The sequence below is a fragment of the Urocitellus parryii genome, chromosome 7 (genome assembly GCF_045843805.1).
Source record: "Urocitellus parryii isolate mUroPar1 chromosome 7, mUroPar1.hap1, whole genome shotgun sequence".
Lineage (NCBI taxonomy): Eukaryota > Metazoa > Chordata > Mammalia > Rodentia > Sciuridae > Urocitellus > Urocitellus parryii.
Window position 1 is genome coordinate 8692792 of NC_135537.1, and position 21221 is coordinate 8714012.

The following is a 21221-nucleotide window of genomic DNA, read 5'->3' on the forward strand; positions in this document are numbered from 1 at the left end:
CAGACACCTACCCTGGGGCTCAGGAGGGCAAACCAGACCCCACAGCCCCCCAGGTTGGCCATGCGCAGAGGGAGACCCCAGAATCCATCTGGGGCCATGCAGGAGAGCGAGGTGGCAGGATGTCATCTTTCTTCCTCTTTTTCTATGCAGATGATGGACAACCTCTGTGTGGTCATCAAGACGGCTGCCCAACGGCCACATCCCTGGTGACAGCATGGAGCGACATGACTCTCATTAAGGATCACCGAAAACCACGCGTTCCGGAGGAGGGTAGTCAGGGGGGCGCCCTGCATCCAGGTCCTCACCCCGAGGGTCCCGGGACTGTCGCAAAGATTAACTGCCCCTGAGCCCCTCTGAGTGGGAGCGGAAATCACTGTTATTACATTCAATTAAAACTTCATCAAGAGACATTATCAGCTCACTTGGGATCGTAGAAGAAACAGGCCACATTATTTCCTAAAAGACTGATTGCAGACCAAGAGCCAGGCCCCAGGAATGGGCTCTGGGCACTGCCCGGGCGTGTCCAGGGCACAGGGGCGGCCGCCTCTCCGTGGGGGTGCAGCTGGCGCTCACAGCCCGTGAGGCCTTCCTGGGGACCCCAGCCTCCCTCTGATCGCCCCTGCGCCTCCAGGACCTTCTCTGTCTCCTGCTCGGTTTGGCGGGTTCCTCCCGCCCGTCACGGGGCCCCTCCGCTGACAGCGAAGATGGTGGCCGTGCGGAGGAGGACCCTGAAGGTGCTCACCTTCCTGGTGCTCCTCATCTTCCTCACCTCCTTCTTCCTCAACTACTCGCACACCACGGTGCCCGCCGCCTGGTTCCCCAAGCAGATGGTCCTGGAGCTCTCCGAGAACCTCAGGAAGCTGCTCAGGCCCCGGCCCTGCACCTGCGCCCGCTGCGTCAGCCAGCAGGGGCTGTCGGCCTGGTTCGACCAGCGCTTCAACCAGACGTGCCCGCCGCTGCTCAACGCCCACAACGCGCTCCTGGACGAGGACACCTACCAGTGGTGGCTGGTGAGTCCTGCAGTGGGCACGGGGCGGGGCGGGGGCTCCAGGGCCACACGCCAGCCCTGCCGGCACCTGCCACGTGTGCGTCACAGCAAGTCCAGGGCACTCGTCTCCGGGGGCTGCCGAGAACCGCGGGGCTTGGGACCACCTACGCCTGCCGCTCGGGACTGGAGGCCAGAGTCTGAGGTCGCGATGTCCTCAGGCCGGTTCCTCCGTGGCGCTGCGGGGGACTCTGGGGTGCACGCTGTCCCTTGACTGGCAGCTGTACCGCCTCCACCTGCAGGGCCACGCTTCCCTGTGTCCATCCCTCTCCTCCCATGAGGGCACCTGTCCTTGGAGCCAGGGCTCACCCAGTGTCCAGGCTGATCTCTAGAGGTCCCTCACGGCTTCCTGCAGGGCTCTCCTTCCAGGCCACATTCTCGGGCTCTGGGGACTGGCCCCTGGCCCCCTTGGTACCAGCGGTTCACTGTGGCAGGTGGTGCAGTCAGAATGCAAGGTTGCTGCCAGGGGAAGGTAGAGATACGAAGCAAACCAACTGCAGGGTTCCTCCATATCTGGGGGTGAGCCCCCGATGCTCCAGGGCATTGCCTATAACCTGCTCACATCCTCCATGAGCTTTGACCATCTCTAGATGACTTATAGTCCCCAACACCACCTGAATGCCCCCTGAGTGCTGCTGGACTCTATTGCTCACTCTGCACATTGTTTGGTGCAGATGCGATTTTTTCAGCTATTTTGGGTCCGCGGTTGGTTGATCCCATGCATGCAGAACCCATGAGCCTGGAGGGCCCAGTGCCAGCAGAGTAGCCTTGGCAGGAAGTGCTCCCAGGAAGGTCACCTGAGATGTGTCATCATGACAAGTGTGGAGCCTGGGACTCACCTGCAGGGAGACAGGAGCCTCCTCGGGGTGGTGCTCTGGGGGTGAGCAGGCCCCGTCCAGGACAGGACACGTACTTAGAAACTGGCCAGGAAGTTAAGGGACGGGGTGTCTGAACTTCTCAACCTCCCCTCCTGTGTTCGGGTCAGTAGCCTTGTGGGGCTTCTACTGCCATTCACAAAGGACAGAGAAAGCCAGAATATCCCCCTACCAGTGACATCAATGATGTAATACTGTAAATGGGGTGGTCAGGGTCATCTCTGAGGCACCAGGCATGAAAAGTTCCAGAGAACATGCTGCAGGTCCTGGGGATAGCATGTGCAAGAGTCCTGGGGGTGGCGGGTGTGTTGGAGGGGAGGAGGAGGTCGGGGGCTGGGGTGCTAGGAGAGCAGGTGCAAGGAAGAGGAAGACCCCGTGTGAAGGAAGTCCAGCAGGAAGCCACTGTGGGACCCCACCCAGCCGAGCCTGACCTCTTCATCTGAAAGGCCATTCTGGTGGATAAATGCAAAGTGGGTGGAAGGGAAGTGAGAAATCTGCCTCTGTGTGGGACTGCGGAGCACTTCTGTGTGCAGGCCCAGTCTATGCAGATGGAATAGGAGACACTGTGCAGGGAGAAGTGCACTCACAGTCCCCAGCCTGGGTGAGGGGTGTGGAGCAGGAGGTGGGCGGGGAGAGGCCGAGGAGGAGCAGCTGGCCATGGGGCCTCAGAGGCTGCCCCCAGGACTTCTGCAGGGAGGCCCCTGCGGGCAGAGGGGTCAGGTTGTGCGTGGGGCTGGAGGAGTGAGAGAGCTGCGGGAACGGAGGGGCATCACGAGCAAGTGGCCACCCGTGCCTGGGGCGCTCAGGACCCCTCACGCGCCCTGCTGAGGGCAGGGCCTGGAGTGCGCTGGGCTGCAGAGGCAGGGCTGCCCTCGCGGCGTTTCTGTGAGGAACCCTGCGTGGGAGGAGCACGTGGCCTCCTTGACAGGAGTGGGGACGCCTGTGAGCCTCGGGGGTCCAGCGCAGGGTGGATCTGGAGCCCAGCTCGACCTGGCCTGGTAACCTGTGCTGAGCGCCAGGTCCTGAGTGGGCTCTGGGGATGTGACACAGAGCAGGACCGGTGGGGACCCCCCTGTCTGGAGAAGGAGGTGGTGTGCTCAGCCACAGAAGGGACAGGGCAGGGGCTCAGCCTTGACCTTGGCTCCACTGGTGTTGGACTGACAGGGCCACCGGCCACCTTGCCTGCAGATGGGACAGCAGCTACAGGCCCAGCGCAGGGCGGGGCTGGGAGGCCTGGGACTCGCCTGCAGGGAGACAGGTGCCTCTCCGGATGGTGCTGTGGGGTGAGCATGGCCCGTCCAGGACTGGACACGTACCTGGAAACAGGCCAGGACGTTGAGGGACAGGGTTGTGAACTTCTCAACCTCCCTCCTGTGTTCGTATCAATAGCCTTGTGGGGACAGAGAGGCCAGAACGTCCCCAGTGACATCAGTGACATATGCTGAGTGACCCGCCCCTGTGTGCCACGTGTGTGAGATCCCGGACGCTGATGCTCGGGTTTCCTCCAAGTTCTTCCTGGGTCTGTCCTCATGCTCTGGCCAGCTGACCTCCGAGCCCCTTCCCCGACGCAGGCTCTGCTTCTGCCTCCCAGTGCAGAGCTGGACAGACCAGGGTCCCTGCAGAGCGGGCCACACGTGGCTGCAGGAGACGGGCAGGCGATCAGGGCACGGCACTGTGGGCACCTGCGGTCATTCCTGCTGGGCTCCCTGCCCATCCTTGCCGCACACCGAGGTTCACCTGGCCTGAGGTCCCCCCAGTCTCTAGCTCTGGCCAGTCTTGGTTCTAACGGAGAGAGGGTAGAGTGTGTGGCCGTGCACACACTGGGCGGGTGCCTGGGGTGCTGTCCGGTCTCCACTGTGTCTGCGGGACAGTTTCACTTCCACCCCGTGGTCCACGTTCCCACCGCAGCTGGCATGGTCCCGTGGGAGCGCTCACTGCCCTGCCCTGGCACCAGGCGGGCATGGGCTGTGCTTCCTGCCAGGCGCACAGCTGACCCCAAGCCCTCAGCCCCAGCTGCCCCTGCAAATCCCGTGTGCGGTACAGTAGGTGCCCAGGGAACGGCGTTGCTGGGGACACGGGCACACGCAGTGCCTGCTCCCTGGTAAGGGCACATGGTGAGGCTGCTCCCAGCACCTGGTCTCGAGGGGGGAACACGGAACCCTCCCTGATGGCCTCCACTGAGATTCCCACCCGGGCCTGCCTGGGGTCCTCTACCCTGGGGCACAGGGTGGTCCCTAGACACCAGGAGCAGTGGTGCCACTCAGCTTGTCAGACAGGCAGGGTCCCCGGGAGGTTGTCTGCACGTTGGGAAGGTGGGGCGGCCCCAGGGATCTTATCAGAGCTGGGGTCCACCCTGGACATGGGTTTGCTGTGGTGGTAACGCATGCCGAGCGCGACGTCCATCACGTTGACACCTGTTGGGGACAGTTCACCAGCACCGTCACGCTCAGAGCGTACTGTGGCTCGCCGCTGCTCACCCCCACCCAAAGTCGGCACCACAAAGCCAGCTGCCCCCGCCCCACCAGCCCCTGGACCCGCCCTTGTCTTCTTACCTTGGTGAGTTTGACTCTCCAGGAAATGCCCCTCCACGGGACTCCTGTCCTGCCCGTCAGGCGGGTTCACTGTGACGTTCTGAGGCCCAGAGTGGCAGCCTAGAGGATCCCCTTCCTGTGTCAGCGGATGATGTTCTGTCTCATTTTCAGGCCACACTGGGCTTATCTGCTCCTCCACGTCTGGACCCATGGGTCCATCCACCTCTTGACTATGGTGAACAGTGCTGCTATGGGCGTAGGTCTCCCAGTACTGGCCCATACTGGCTCAGGACTGTGTCCACTCCTTTGGCTGGGCAGCTGGGAACGGCATGGCCGGGTGAGGGGGCAGCTCTGTGTTCCCCAGTGAGGAGTCACTGTCTTCCACAGTAACCGTCCCAGTTTACAGTCCCACCATCAGGGCACAAGGGTTCCATTTTCTCCACATCCGTTGTGATCTTCCTTTTTGAAGATCATAAGGGTGCTAGTGGGGGTGACGCGTGCTACAGGTAATGTTGCCTTCAGTTTCCCTGTGGCCTGTTTTATTAGTCCATTTTTCATTACTGTAATGAAATACCTGAGAGAGACCATTTTATAAAAAGAAAAAGCGGTCTGTTTAGGTTCACAGTTCTGGAGGATGAGGGCTTTCATCTGGCGAAGGCCTTCTTCCCAGTGGAGTCCCAAGGCAACAGCACGTGACAATAGACAGATGGCCTATGTGTGGGTCTCCTCCTCTCTCTCCCTGTTTCTTGTAAAGCCACAAATACTCAGCCAGGGGGCTGCACCCTGATGTCCTTTTTAAATCCTAATCAAGGTGGCCCAGCAGCTGAACACCATGGTCATGTGAATCTCCACCCTCTTAAGACCTCACAACGGGGATTAGGTGTCAACACATGCAGCCTTGGGGTCACTCAATCCATGTCCAAACCGGAGCACCTGTCCCATGTCTCCTGCCCCAGGAGATGCTAAGCTGTCTTCACCAGAGCAACAGTAGGGTCTCCTCTCGCGCCTCCCTGGGGGGTTGGACCCTTCCACGTGGCGGGGACTGGACACCTGAGGACCTCTGTACTCATCTCCCTCGTCTCTGGCCTCCTCCTCCTCTCCCAGCCACCCCGTCCCTGGGGCAGCGTAGTAGCTGATGGAATCACCCCGCAGCGCAGCATCCCCCACCCACAGGGGCCGGGCTTTCTGAAGGTCAAGGTCGCAAGGCTGGAGGCCTGGGCTGTGTTTGGGGGAAACTTAGGGTGGGTTTCTGAAAGCCCAGCTTCAGTTCCTGGTTTGCATGTGGCACAAGTTGCCTGACCTTTCGCTGAGAGCACCTCCCTCACCTGTGTCTTTGTGGGCCAGGTGCCACGCAGCTCACACCGTACTCCAGGGCTCCAGGGCCCGAGTGCCACCGAAGACACCATTCAGACCTGGGCAGTGCCGTAGGGACCAAGAGGGTGACCTACTTGTCCTGGCTTTAGCACCAAAAGTACTGCATCCAGGAAGTACTGCATGAGGGACCAGGAAGGAGTCCTGGGGCAAGGGGCCTTTGAGCTGGTCTCAGAAGTTGCAAGCCGTGTGCTGTCAACACGAGGGAGGACCTTGTGCCTCCAACAAGTGGCCGCCCTTTGGTCAGGATGGGGAGGTGCAATAGTCCTGGGGCTGCGGAGGGTGGGAGCATGAGGGCAGCAGAGGTGGGGTGGGCAGTCCGTGTGTCCCAGGCCCGGCTAGCCCACCCCTGCTGCTCTGTTAAGGTGTGACCCAGGGCCTGGAGCCCCAGGGACCTGGCGTCCAGAATTGGGAGCCATTAGGAGCAGGCAGGAGTGTGACCAACCCCAGAGGTTCTGCTGGGACCCTAGGGAGTTGGAGGCGCTCCAGAGGGTGGGGGGCCAGGGTGAGGGGCTGTGGGACCATGAGGGGTGCAGCGCCCCAGCCTCCCTGGGCCCTCCCCTGCAGCCAGCGTCCTGCCTTGGCTGTCAGCACAGGCCGCCGCACACAGAAGGCGTCTGTGGACTTTGGCAGTGAATGAGGGCGTTCTCCTTTCTGTCCCCTGAGCAGCCTTGGGCTCCTTGGTGGGCAGCAGTGTCTGAGCTTCTGTCACCTCCAGAGCCTATAGGTGGGGCAGCAGGAGGTGCCAGCCGAGGCAAGCTGGCTGCTGGCGGGCAGGTGGCCGGGGCACAGAGTCTGCCGGGCCAGCAGCAGCACCAGGCCCAGCGTCCCCTCCTCCTCCACAGAAGCTGCAGCGGGAGAAGAAGCCCAACAGCCTGAACGACACCATCAAGGAGCTGTTCAGCGTGGTGCCCGGGAACGTGGACCCCCTGCTGGAGAAGCGGTTGGTGGGCTGCCGGCGCTGTGCAGTCGTGGGCAACTCGGGCAACCTGAAGGAGTCCTCCTACGGGCCTGAGATAGACAGCCACGACTTTGTGCTGAGGTGAGAGCCGGACCCCCAGCCCCAGCCTCCTGGCTGCACACAGGGCCCAGCGGGGCTCAGGCCAGAAGGCCAAGGTTCCAATCCTGGAGCCCCGGGGTGCACCCAGGGCCCACCCCCCTGTCCCCCAGCTCCGCTCTGCAGGCTGAGTGGGCCAGGAGGGCCTCTGTGGGTGCAGAGAAGAACCCGGGGTTCCTGGGAGCTTGGCGTGGGAGGCCTGGAGAGAGGGCGGGGGTCTGAAGACACTGTCTTTCAAATTCCTACCCCGTTTGCTGTGACAAACTGCAGGCTTCTAATGTCAACCTATTTACTTGTCCCAAGTTACAGACATCCCCACAGAGGCCCAAGTCTACCCTGGGTTTCCTGCGACCCTGGCTACATTGCTCACCAGGGCCCCAGGGCAGGGCACAAGCCGGGGTGGGCTGGCACTCCCCAGCCACCTCCTGCAAAGCCCCTGTTTCTGTGGCTGGACATGATGTCCCCAGACCCCTGACCTGGCTCTCAGTGTACCTGGTGTCCAGTGGGAATATCTGTGGTGGAGGCAGAGTCAGATGCGGGGTCAAACAGACCTGAGGTCAAGGCTGCCACTGGGAAGCTCCGTGGCTTGGACAACCTGTCCGACCCCAGGTCTCAGGGGCCATGATATAGGACCATGGAGACCGCTGGGTGTTACATATGAGAGGCCGTCAACCATGGGTGGTGGCTCCCTTGAGATCAGAAAGGACAAGTCAAAAGCCTTTCACCCTGTTTTAATCTGCACACGGGAGGAAGTTGAGGAAGAGGGGACACACCCAAGGTCACAGCACGTCTAAACCCTGTGACCTGCGCCCTGAGGCTCCAAGACACCCAAGCCACACAGCACTCTCCCTCCCTTCCTCCCCCAGGATGAACAAGGCCCCCACGGCGGGGTTTGAGGCCGACGTAGGCAGCAAGACCACCCACCACCTGGTGTACCCCGAGAGCTTCCGGGAGCTTGCGGAGAATGTCAGCATGGTCCTCGTGCCCTTCAAGATCACCGACCTGCAGTGGGTGGTCAGCGCCACGACCACAGGCTCCATCTCCCAGTGAGTCCCCACCGCGCACTGCAGGGGCCAGGCCTGGCCTCCGACCCCGGGCACGCCCCTGCCCCCCACTCCTCCTGCCTCCCCTGGCCAGGCCCGCTCTGAGCTCTGACTGGGCTCCACCTCCAACCTCTTCCACAAAGCCCCAGGCGTCACCGTCCTGCTGGGGACTCCTGAGTGGACCTCCAAGGTCCACCCCCCAGAGGCCCTGGACACTCGGGGTCCCCTGCTGCAAGGACTGCACACATGTTCGGTCCACCCCCACCACAGCTCTGGCCAGCTCCCAAGGGCCACAGCCATTGCTCCAGGAGCTGTAAAGTGGGCCTGCCCTGGGGCACGGGGTCGGGTGGGCCCTGCGGTTGCCGCCTCTGCCTCCCCAGGCAGGTACGCTGGGCCCGCAGCAGGGGCCAGCAGCAATGGCTCCTGGAGGGGAAGGGGCCCCATCTTCTGACCAGGCCCCACACGGGGCTCTTGAAGCTTGGGATCGTCTTGATCCCATGCCATGGTCCTCCCTGGGTCCATTCTCCCAGGGAGGAAACAGGGTTTGGCCCGACCACGTGCTCAAGATCAAACTTGACCCAGTGCCTGGGCAGCCATTTGGGTCCAATTCTGAGGCCTGAGCTCTTCCCGGGAGGGAGTAGATTCAGTTTTCCTCTTTCCACCTGCCGCCTGGTCCCAGGCCAGGTCTCCTAGGAGCCGTTAGTGCCAGGAACTCGGGTTTCGGGAACTGCTTGGGCTGCCCATGCCCCCAGGGCTCAGGGAGCAGGGAAGAGTCCAGGGCTGGAGGGGCAGGGCCCGGGGGCCTCAGCAGGGGTCTCCTGGTGGTGACCCAGGCTCTGCGGAGTCAGCGGCAGTGGGTGGAGCCCTGGCTTCTGGTGCCCTTGACCTCCCAGGTGAGCAAGGCCAGCTGGGGCCACATCAGCCTGCGCCTGTCACCAGCCAGCAGCCCAGCTGCTGAGCACAGGTACTGCGGACCTCAAGGTCCAGGCCTCACGGGTCCCCCTGTGGTCCTTCAGCCTGTGCTGGGAACAAACCCCAGTCCTGAGTGTTCAGGGAAACCCGCCGCACAGTGCCCTGCTGAGCCCAGGCCGCCCCCTGGTGTCGCAGTGGGTCTGCTGCTGGCCGGCCCCGCTGGGGCAGGGGAGGCACCTGTGGGATGGAGAGGCCCCCCTGGCCTTGCCTGCCCTGCTCTCCAGTGGACGCCCCGGGGCTGCAGGTGCCCTGGCAGCTCCCGCATGCTAACCATCTTCTCCCCACCTGCAGCACCTACGTCCCTGTGCCCTCGAAGATCAAGGTGAAGCAGGACAAGGTGAGTGGACTCTTCCCGTAGGCCGAGGGTTCCCGCAGCCCTGCGTGGCCGTGGTGCTGAGGCTGCCAGGACCCCAGCCCAGGCCGGTCACACGGGCCTCAAAGTGGGGTCTCCAGAGCAGCAGCAGCAGAGATGGCCGTCTGCGGGCCACCCCAGACCTGCCCCAGAGCCCGAGGAGTAGTCCGGGGTGTGGGCTGCATGAGGGCAGCTCCTGCCTTCCCCGAGCAGCTCTGAGCTGAGCCCCAGCTGGCTCCGTCTTTCCAGGGGGCTTCCTGGGCTGACCTGACACAGGTAAAGGGCAAAAGAAGGAAGGAAACCAAGTGCCCTCCGCAGGCCCTTCACACACACGTCACATGGAAGTAGGCTCAGAGAGGTCCCTAACCTGCTCAGGGACACACAGCTAGCTGGTGAGAGGGCTAGGACTGAGGTCTCCCTGCTCCTCCAACACCCTGCCCTGTGCCTGCCCTGAGGGGAAACCACCAGGAGTCTGTAGGGAGGGAGAGCAGAGGGCCTCCCCGAGGTGGCAGCAACTGGAAGCCAGACTGAGAGATGAACTGCCCTCCAGAGACTGCAGACCTGCCTTCCAGTCCAATCCCGGAGGCAGCATTAGGCTCCCTGGACGTGCACAGCTCTGTTGCCCGAGAAGTCCCCCCATGTCCTCACGTGGCCTGACACTGATCCCTCGCATTGGTCCTGTGCCTCCCTGAGCCTCGGTTTCCTCATCTGTGACAGGAGGAGCGGGAAACCACCATCCGGGCCACTGAAGGGTCAGATGAGCCCCACGGAGCCAGGCAGAGCAGCCACGCGGGGTCCTGGTCCCTCTCCTGCTGTTTTCTGGGCCCCTTCTGTGGGACCCCTTCTGTGGGAGGCCCCAGCTCCCACTCCTGGGCCTCCTTGGGTGTTTATCTAGTGTCACCTTCTCTCCCAGCTCTGGGGCCCTTCAGCGCCACCTCACAGTGTAGGCAGGGTCCGTCCTTCCCCCCAGCATGTGAGCAAGCCCTCTCCAGGGCCGTGTCCCCCTGACCACGATGGTGTTGGCCAGTAGCACTCGCGGCCTTTGCTGACCAGAGCCCCTCGGGGCCGACCTCGCCCACAGATCCTCATCTACCACCCGGCCTTCATCAAGTACGTCTTCGACAGCTGGCTCCAGGGCCACGGGCGGTACCCGTCCACCGGCATCCTCTCGGTCATCTTCTCCATGCACATCTGCGATGAGGTAGGCCCCTGGGGACCAGGGCTGCCCTGGCACAGTCCTGAGAGGGGGTGGGAGGGTGGCCACCAGCTCCTCGTGGCTCGGATTCCGTGTCTCCACGTGGCCCGGGAGACCTGCCTCCTGGGGAACGTCCGGGAGGGACTGCCCTCTGTGAGGTGGCCCTCAGGAGTGAGGGTTCTGGTCCGTTCTGGTGTTGGCCAAGGCAGCACGAGGATGGGGCGGTGGACTCTGGGAGGGACACTTGGCTGACTCATGGCCGTGACCTCAGGTGCTCCTGAAAACTGTCTGTGCAGCCCAGGCAGCACCTGGGCACATCCCGGCCCAGACGCACTGGAAGCGGGAGCCGGGTGCCCACAGGTGCCCTTTCCCACCAAGGCTGAGGACCAATAACCTTGTGGAGCTGTCTGCCCACCTGGGTCCGGGTGTCCACCTGGCCGAGGAGCAGGACCTGGGGCCACACCTGCCCTCCTCCTCAGCCCTGGGTTCACACAGGGTACTCTGACGTCCCTGCTTGTCATAGACAACCCATGCCCACCCGCAGCCCGCCTGGTCCCTGGCTGGAATCCCAGGGAGTGGCCCTGAGGGGCAGGTTCCCCGTGTCCCGTCCCCTGGGGCTGCCCACCCCCCACTCCAGCCAGCTGCTCCCAGCCCAGGGTCCTGCTCAGCTCCTCTCCTGTCTGCCCTCCTGTGAGCCTGGGTCCCTGGGGAACTTACCGAGAAGCTGCAAGTGCAGCAGAGCTGTCCCCTCCCCTCAAACCTGTCCTCCAGGCCAGATGGCGCGTCCTCTCCCTGGAGGACCCACCTGGCCCCTTCCTGCTCACTTGCCAAGACCCAGTTCCAATGTCTCCACCTCAGAGGGGCATCCTCCACCCCTGGGTCCTGGGTCCTGCCTCCTCTGTGCCGTGGGAGCCCTGAGCTCAGCCTTAGTCCCTCCAAGGAGCTCAGCTGGTGACAACATAAGCCACAAACTCCCTGGAATCTGAGGCTGACTCCCATGTCACCTGTCCGGTGGCTTCAGAGAGAGGGGCCACCCAGCTCTGACACATCCAGCCAGCGCTGGGCATGGGAGGCCTGCTCACCAGTGCTTACCACATGTGGGGGCCACGCCCCTGGCCAGCGAGGGCCCCAGACCAGGAGATGTTGGCCTCCCCTTCCTGTCACCTGCCTCCTGTGACCACCATTCCTGGCCCATTTTCCAGATGAGGAAAGTGAGGTGCAGAGAAGGGACCCGACACACCCAGGGCCAGCCGGGTCAGGAGCCCCTGCCTGGCTCCGAGCCCACTCTCCACTGCCCCTGCCCAGGCCCTGGAGCGTGGAGAAGGGGTTGCCCTGGCGAGGGCTGCCCTCAGGTCACCCGCCTGCCGTCCCTCCCGAGGCCTCCAGGCGGCTCTGGACTGAGTTTTGCTTGATTTGCTTTGTGTCTGTCGAGCCCCTGGGGACCCGGAGAAGGATTTCTAGAACCTCTGGATATCCACTGTGACGAGGGGTTCAGGGTGGGGTCCCTTGCCTGGAGTCTCTGCTCCAGGTCCTGTGTCTCATCTTACCTTCCCTTTGCCCCCCAGGTGGACTTGTATGGCTTTGGGGCAGACAGCAAGGGGAACTGGCACCACTACTGGGAGAACAACCCATCAGCGGGGGCTTTCCGCAAGACAGGGGTGCATGATGCCGATTTTGAGTCCAACGTGACAGCCACCTTGGCAGCCATCAACAAAATCCGGATCTTTAAGGGGAGATGACATTGCGCAGGGATCGGGACGCACACACGTGGCACCTCGATTTCCAGCCTGGGCATCTTGCTGGAGTCTCTCCCTTCCCGGAGCCCCCAGGGCCAGCCTGGCGGTGTGCCCAGGGCCAGGCACAGCCTCCTGCACCCCATTTTCAGCAGCAGCTACCCAGCAGGGTGGCCCACTCTGCCAGGGCCCCAGAGCGAGGCTTAGAACCTGTCCCAGGGGGGAGCAGCCCCAATGCTGCCCTGAGCTGGGGGAGCTGGGGAGGTGCTGGGAGGCTCAGTCTGCAAGTGAAAGTTATTTTGGCTCCTGGGGTGGAGGGGACCAAGGTCGAAGACCCCCTACTCTAAAAGACAGGTGACCCCTGGGAAGATGGGAAGAGGCTGGCCAGGCCTGACTCTCTGACGCGTCCTGGGATGCGTGGGTGACGGCTACCTCTAGGCCAGAGCCCCACTGGGCCCTGCCAGCACCGGGCGAGACCTGCCTTGTGCATGAAGCCTGGCCTCTCGACCTGGCCTCTCGTCCTGCCATCCCTTCCTGAAGCTCACTGCGGATGGCCGGGACAGGCCTCTGACCCTGGAGGTCGTCACAGCTGCTTGGCCACTGGTTTCCCACGGGCACAGAGGCCTCTTCCCAAACTCTTCCCTGGAGTGATCAATCTCGTGGTTCTGATCGTGGCCGAGAGCAGACCTGACCACGTCCATGTGCCTTTGTACTGGGGAAAATGCAAGCACGGCCGAAGAGACCCAGGGCCCCACGCCAGGTGGGCACTCCCAGCCACCCCCTGGCTCCACGGCGGGGACTCGGGTTCTGGTTTATGAGGGATGACACTCGGCCACCGGTCATCCACCAAGGAGCGTCCACTCTAGTTTCCATGGACCACTGGGTTTGGTGCCTGTTTCCCCAGGGCCTGGGCTGCGGGCCAGTTACGCCGGCCGCCTTCTTGGTGTCCTGGGGTAGAATGGGGTCCCCACGGATCGGCCACCTGCACATACCTCACCTCCTCATTCCTCGTCACTCTCCCGCCTCGTCGCCTTCCTGATTATTTATTGATGGGTTTTTTAATTCAGCTGCGACCCCCCTGGGTTTCCACAGAGCTTCCGCTGCTTCCCGGCAGCTGGGGCGGAGAGCTTACAGGAAGGGCCTGGGAGTCCTCGGACGTGAGTGGCTGGGGTCCCGCGGTGGGCGGCCCAGGGTCGTGTTGGTGGAGTGTGGAAGTCCCCTCCTGCTTCCCCGCTCGCACCCCGTCCTCACGTGCCTCCTTCCCACCCAACTCAGTCTCAGGCCAGGCGACTCCCGGCTCAATGAAACCTCCCTGGGGCTGGAGGGGGGGACCACAGGGGACAGGGACTGTTGGCTGCTGTTACCGATGCCCCATCAGAAAACCACTTTTCCCCTGGGAGACATTTCCTAAAGGCCAGTGCTGCTCGGGGAGGTCCGTGCCCCTGTGGAGCAGGAAGGCTGTAGCCATGGCAGCCACAGGGCCCGCTCTCCCAGCTCAGGGTCCCCACAGCTAATGGGGAGGGAAGAATCACAGGACACTGGGGGCCTCTGTCAGGAGCCACATGTGGCTTCAGGCCATTCACCAGGGACCTCAGAAATTGCACACTGACTGTGATTTTCCCAAGTCTGCATAGGAGCATTTTGGGATGGGAGAGTTTCCGTACCCTTTATAGACACTCAAGATTCGGGATCCAGAAGGTGGTTTTGTTTTGTTTTGTTTTGTTTTAAAAAATCTGTTTAAGCTTTAAAATCTTCCCATATTTGAGACTCTATCCTTGGGTAAAGGGTGGTCAGTCACCATGAGGCCTGGGTGCCTCTTCTGAGGCTAGAGGTCACAGTCACCCATGGTGTAAAGAACTCACAGATGCTTATTGGTCGCTGATCCACCCCAGGGACAAACTGGAGACAGGTAGGCCCTGGTGCAGAGAGGAGCGCTGACCCCCGGGCCCCTCCTGACCATCTCCCAAAAGCCTGGGTGTTCAGGTGACAGGTTCAGGCTGACAGGCGACCTCCTGGGTTCTACTGCGGAAGAGCAGGTCCCAGAGCTGCAGCCCACCCGCATCTGGGCTGGATGCCGCCTGGGTCGCTAGTCTGGTGGCCATCTGCTCTCTCCTTCCCTCCCTCCCATGAGAGTATTCAGCTGCAAGTGACCTTCCAGCCCACGGGTTCAGCTCTTCATTTTACAGATGAGAAAGCAGGCCCAGAGAGGGCATGTGACTAGGAAAAGTGCCCCTGTTGTAAGAGCACAAGTCCAAGAGTCGGAGCAAGATCAGGACCTTGTTGGCTCCGTGTTTAAAATGCAGACCCTTCTTTGTCTCTCTGGCTGAGCAGTGGGTACCTAGCCACATGGCAGCCAGTCACATGGCCAGAATGCAATGCTCTGATTGGCCCTGGGGTGAGGATGGCCGAGAAGCAGGTCTTTCCACCTGCAGGTGAACAGGCTCTTCTGTGTCCACCAGAGGCAGAGTTTACTGCAAGTGCTCCTCAGGGGGTGGAAAGCAGCTCTGGGCTTGCAGCACACACAGTGAATCCAAAGCCACCGAGGTGGGGCCACGAGATCTCAGCAGCCTCCAGTCCTTCAGGGGCCCCAGCGAGCCGGCCCCTGACCTGCTAGTGATTTGCGTTACATCCCTGCCCATGTCCACTGCTAGGAAAAGGAGAGGTCTGCAGCCTTTGGCTCCCTGGAGGAGCACGGGACAGAGAAGCCATTCTGAGAAGCCACATTTTGAACCAGGGTTTGTCCAGCAGACCATGCGGGGACTGGGCTTAGGGGGCGGAGCCAGGAAGCCAGGCAGGGAGCAGGGTCGGGCCAGGGACATTCTCCTGTAAAGGGCACGTTGAGGAATTCTGTGCTGTGGCATCAGAAGGGCCCTAGAAGCCAATCCTACCTCCATGTGAACCGGGCCTCTGGGTCAAAGGTGGAACAGAACCAGAGAGAGCGTTCAGACTGGCTCCCGTGCTTCTCTGTTCCCCTCGAGGCAGCGTGAGAACAAGGAGCACCCCCCTCACCTGCTATGATGGAACCCGCTTCTCCAGGGGCACCAGCTCTGCATGGCCACTGTCCAGCCATTAGAGGGCCGGATGCCTACCAGGAACCAGCAGCAGTCCCCTATGTAATACCATGGTGTCCAGGGTGGACTTCTAGTCTGTGGCCACGTGCCCTGAGCTGCTCATCCCCCCGTGGCCTGGGCCAGCTAGTTTTGAAGTTGTCAGATCTCCCTCCCTATTTGTCATGAGGGTCCCTGATCTGTGTCCCCGAACCTGATACCCGGGAGGAGATGTCAGGGCCGCTCCTGGGAGGCCTCCGCCCAGCAGAGTGCCCAGCCTCTTCCCTTCCTAACAGCCCACCAGCCTCCAGCTCCTGGTCGCCCCAGGACCCCAACCCCAGCTCAGCTCTACCTGGTACCAAGTTGCCCTCAGCTGCCCCCCTGCCAGGGGCCCAGGGCCAGGACGGTAGCTTTAATCTCCCGCATCAGGAGCTGCCCACAGGGGTGGGCATGGGGTCCCACCTCTGGGGATTCCTTCAGCCCTGGCCCACTCCCCTTAAAGCCAAAGCTGATCGAGCACTTTCTCCTTTGCCATCTCCTCCCTTGGTTGTTGGTGATTTAAATCTCGCTCCCCTCCCCGCGCGCCCTCCGTGTTGATTTTGCCAGAGCAGTGAGTGACCTGGATGCACCTGCGTGACCTGACATTGGCGAGTCTGTCTCTCAGCCCCTGCTCGGTTTTATTTATTGTGGAATATTTCCAATGATCCGAATTGAAGTGAATAAAAAAGAGCTATTTTATTGTTTGGCTGTGGTGGGTTCTTTTCTTCCGCTTCCTGGCTTGGTCCTCGCCCGACGTTTCCATTCCCTAGAACTTTCCAGTCCTGAGTGGTTGGAGGTTTCATCTCCGGGAGCCTCCTGGGTCATTTCTGTCACATGTGGAGAGAGACTAGGGAGACAGAGCCAGCGTCAGGGCTGGACTCGGCTGTGACACTCCCTGCTCTGTGACAATGAGTCTCCTAGCCTCCAGAGCCTGTGGTTGTCCCATCTGTCAGTGTCACCCGTGGGGCAAGGGGCCAAAAGCAAAGGGGCCACCCCAGCTCTGCGTATTCGCTGGGTCTAGGGGCCTAAGATGGCTGAGGTAGTGTCTATCTGACGCCCACAGAGACAGGCACGTGGACATGAGTTGGGTCTAAAGTTGGCACAAACCTCCCATTTCAATTTTTTTTTAATTGATCCAGAAACCCAGTAGTAGCCCCTGCATGTGAAATTACTGTGAATGTTAATGACACCTCCAATGGGGGCCTCAAGTTTGCACACCCCCTCCCTGGGCATGCCCTTGAATTCTCCCCACAGCCTGCCAGGGCTGGCCACGGTGGAGGCAGAGACCGGGCGCAGACCCAGCGTCCTCGGCGGCCAGCTGCCCCACGCTCCCCTGTGTTCGGCCACAGGCCTTTTCCCAAGTTTTCTAGACGTGGGCAGATGGTGCTCCTCCCAAGGCAGCCCCAGATGCCAGGCGGCCAAGCAGCCCAGGGCCACTTCCCAGCGTGTGAGTTGCTGCAAGTCGCTTAACCTGTCTGTGCCTGACCTTAAATTGGGGGTGATATGGCGTCTACATGAAAACACACATTGAAGATTAAATGAGCTAGCACACATGGAGGGTGTAGACAGATCTGGGTCCACACTGTTACTGGACAGAAGAGGGGCCAAGAAGGAGCAAGGGTCCTGCCTGCCTGAGTTGACCCCCACCCCTCCCTTCCTGCATATCCCTGTGCTGCCCCTGCAGGGCTGGGGCCACCATGTTACCTCTGCACCTTCTGCCAGTGACTTGCTCAGCTCTGAGATCCCTTTCTGCCTTTCTCCCATCACTCCTGTCCACCAACCCCGCCCCCCACCCCAGGGCGCTGCTCTCACCAGTTGTGCACAGGCCGCCTCTCCCCTCACTTCAAAGACCATGCATCCTATTAAGAGACTTAAAAACAAGAATCACATGATCCCCTCCATAGGTGCAGAAAAAGCACTTGACAACATCCAGCACACCTTCATGTTCAAAACACTAGAAAAACTAAGGCTAGTAGGAACACACCTCAACATTGTAAAAGCTATATGTGCTAAACCCAAGGCCAACATCACTTTAAGTGGAGAAAAATCGAAAGCATTCCTGCTAAAAAATGGAACAAGACAAGGATGTCATCTTTCACCACTTCTATGCAACATCATCCTTGAAACTCTAGCCAGAACAATTAGACAGAAGAAAGAAATTAAAGGGATACAATTAGGTAAAGAAGAACTCAAACTATCACAATTTGCTGATGACATGATTCTATATCTAGAAGATCAAAAAATCCCACCAGAAAACTTCTAGAACTAATAAATGAATTCAGCAAAGTAGCAGGATATAGAATCAACTCTCACAAATCAAATGCATTCCTATATATCACGATGAATCCACTAAAAGAGAAATTAGAAAAACTCCATTCACAATGGCCTCAAAAAAAAAAAATCCTGGGAATCAATCTAACAAAAGAGGTGAGAGACCTCTACAATGAAAACTACAGAACACTAAAGAAAGAAATTGAAGAAAACCTCAGGAAATGAAAGATTTCTCATGCTCCTGGATAGGCAGAATGAATATTGTCAAAATGGCCATATAGCCAAAAGTGTTATACAGATTTAATGCAAATCCTATCAAAATCCCAATGACATTCTTCATAGAATTAGAAAAATCAATCATAAAATTTATTTGGAAAAATAAGAGACCCCAAAATAGCTAAAGCAATCCTTAGTAAGAAAAGTGAAGCAAGAGGCAAAAAAATATCAGACCTTAAACTATACTACAGAGCTATAGCACACATGAAAACATACATTGAAGATTAAATGAGCTAGCACACGTGGAGGGAGTAGACAGAGCTTGGTTCACACTGTTAACCAAGTGTGAAACAGCATGATATTGGCACCAAAATAGACTTGTAGAACAATGATACAGAATAGAGGACACAGAGACAAACCCACATAAATATAGCTATATCACACTAGACAAAGGTGCCAAAAACATTCACTGGAGAAAAGATAGACTATTCAACAAATGGTGCTGGCAAAACTGGAAATCCATATGTAGCAAAATGAAATTAAACCTCTATCTCTCACCCTGCACAAAAATCAACTTGAAGAGGATAAAAGATTTAGGCACTTAGATCAGAGACCCTGCGCCTAATAGAAGAAAAAATAGGCCCAAATCTTCACCATGTCAACCTAGGATCTGACTTCCTAAACAAGACCCCTAAAATGCAAGAAGTAAATCAAGAATTAATAAATGGTATGAATTCAAATTTAAAAGCTTTTTCTCAGCAAAGGAAACAATTAATAAAGTGAGGAGAGAGCCTATAGATTGGGAGAAAATCTTTACCACAGGCACTCCAATAAAACATTAATCTCTAGATATATAAAGAACTCAAAAAACTTAACACTCAATACACAAATAACCCAATCAATAAATGGGCTAAGGAACTGAACAGACACTTCACAAAATAAGAAATACAATTGATCAACAAATATATGAAAAAGTGTTCAACATCTCTAGCAATTAGAGAAATGAAAATCAAAACTACTCTAAGATTTCATCTCACTCCAATCAGAATGGCATCATCAAGAATACAGTCAACAATAAATGTTGGTGAGGATGTGGGGGAAAAGGCACACTCATACATTGCTAGTGGGACTGCAAATTGGTGCAACCACCGTGGAAAGCAGTATGGAGATTCCTCAGAAAATTGGGAATGGAACCACCATTTGACCCAGCTATCCCACTCCTTGGTTTATAGCCAAAGGATTTAAAATCAGCATACTGTAGTGATACAGCCACATCAATGTCTATAGCACCTCAATTCACAATAGCTACACTATGGAACCAACCTAGGTGTCCCTCAATAGATGAATGGATAAAGAATATGTGGTACATATACTCAATGGAATATTACTCAGCTTTAAAGAAGAGTGAAATTATGGCAGTTGCCAGTAAATGGTTAGAGCTGGAGAACATCATGCTAAGCAAAATAAGCCAATCCCACAAAACCAAAGGCCAATGTTTTCTCTAATATGCAGATGCTAGTTAACAATAAGGCAGGGGGGCACTAGGGAAGAATAGCGTTACCTTAGATTAGGTAGAAGGAAGTTATGGGAGGGGAGGGGAGGGGATGTGGGGGTAGGAATGATAATAGAACGAAACAGACTAATTATTACTGTATGTATATATGTGACTGCATGACCAATATGATTCTACAACATGTACACTCAGAAAAATAAGAAATTGTATCCATCTATTTATGACATATAAAAATGAATGAACACATTCTACTGTCATGTGTAACTAATTAAAATAAATTTTAAAAATTTAAAAAGGGAAAAAGAAAAAAAAACAAGCTTCCCCATCAGCTCCTTTTTTGGCCTCACATTACAGCTGCAATACAGACAAGTGTCCACAAGGTGGCAACACACTGCAGTTGTTCCCACTGGGTAGCTCTGCAGGTGCCCAGCTGCCTGGCCCCTGCACATCCCAGGGAGTCCCAGGATGGGAAGGGATTAGCCTGGCAAGCCTTGACCATCTAAAGACACTCCTTCGGGACTCTCCAGGCACCTCTTGCACACATTAGCCAAAGCCGCCACTTACCTGCTTCTGCACACCCCAACTGTCACAAACAGACCCTCCAGGGAACTGGTCCTGGGAAACCTGGGAATACCCGTGGCCTGTCTTCCACATATGCTCAATCATTCAGCAAAGAACTAATGGACTAAGAAGAAGTTTCTGAGTCGGTGTTTCCTAATTGTCTTTTTGTGTAAGGATTTGACAGTGTGCGCAGGGACTGCAGGGAGAATGTGGGAGCCACCTGCTCTCCTCCAAGGCTCTGCCCTACTGTTTTCCATACAGGCTCTCCCTCCCCCTTTCCTTTTTTCTCGGGGCTGCTGATTTTCCAGTGTTTAAGACAAGCCTCCTATGCCACTGCCCTGCCCGAGAGTGAGCGGGCTCCCCAGGATGCACACAGCCTGCCTGACTGCTGTGTCCCTGTCCTCTGCACCCAGCCTGGGGCCTCTCCAGTTGTCCTTGGAATGCCTCTGGCACTTGGATTATCCATTCTGCCATCCACTAATGATCCTCTTGTCACCAGAAGAAACTACATACTCAGTCAGCCTTCGTATCCACGTGTGTTCTTGTACTTAGCTAACTGTAGAAGAAAATATGTTTGCAAGAGTTTGCCTTTACTGAACAGGTGCAGATTTTTCTTGTCCTTACCCCCTAGGCGACACAGTTCAACAATTCTCGATGGAGCATTTCCATTGTGTGTTGTATGACAAGGGATGGACAACCTCCTGCTGATTCAGAGGGACATCTGTACACTCAGAGCCTATCCCTTACTACAGGTCTGTGCTCATCCGAGGCCCAGCAGGCCTATGCTTTAGGGGACCTGGGCAGGAAATGCCCAACTGGTTCCTGGGACCCCCTCTGCTGTCTGGGGAGGGTCTGGTCCTTTGCCCACTTCACTCAGCACCTCGGAGGTCAAGTTCAACTACCAGAACCTCAACATATCCACCTGGGAGGATCCCAGTGATGTGTATTGGCCCAGCCACACCCTCTCCCTCCAGTGCCCATCACCAGGCAGGTCCAAGCCCTCAGCCCCAGAGAGCTCCGTGAGGCCTCTTCTTCCACGGTCAGAAGTCGAAGCCCTCCTGATCCTCTCCAGCTGGACTTTGGTTTCTCATCGAATCCACAAATTCCTGGCCATCTACTGCTCAGACACTGGTGCTACATGGCTTCCTAGTATTTTATTGGCACTCAGTTCCAATCCTATGGACTGAATGGTAGCCCAGCTCCATTCTGGGTGGGACTGGAGATGAGGCCTCTGGGAGTTAATTAGGGGGTGGGCCTTCGTGATGGGATTAGTGCCCTTGTAAGAAGAAAGCCACAGCTTTCTGCAATCCAGGAAGAGGGTCCTCACCAGAACCCAACCATCCTGGCTTCCTGACCTGAGACTTCCGTCCGCCAGAAGTCTGGGAAAATTACGTCCTGCT

At 58.0% G+C, this 21221-nt stretch overlaps 1 protein-coding gene across 5 annotated transcripts in view; it reads left to right on the forward strand.

Moving 5' to 3' along the window:
- St3gal1 (ST3 beta-galactoside alpha-2,3-sialyltransferase 1) overlaps window positions 1-15964 on the forward strand; it is a 74341-nt gene extending 58377 nt beyond the window's left edge. For all 5 annotated transcript variants that reach the window (XM_026407109.2, XM_026407119.2, XM_026407112.2 and 2 more), the window contains exons 3-8: window positions 151-1010; window positions 6668-6864; window positions 7746-7925; window positions 9186-9231; window positions 10328-10447; window positions 12007-15964. In XM_026407109.2, coding sequence (XP_026262894.2) covers window positions 705-1010; window positions 6668-6864; window positions 7746-7925; window positions 9186-9231; window positions 10328-10447; window positions 12007-12180 — 1023 coding nt within the window. In that variant the 5' untranslated portion in view covers window positions 151-704 and the 3' untranslated portion in view covers window positions 12181-15964. The remainder of the gene's footprint in view (window positions 1-150; window positions 1011-6667; window positions 6865-7745; window positions 7926-9185; window positions 9232-10327; window positions 10448-12006) is intronic.
- The last annotated feature ends 5257 nt before the right edge of the window (window positions 15965-21221 follow it).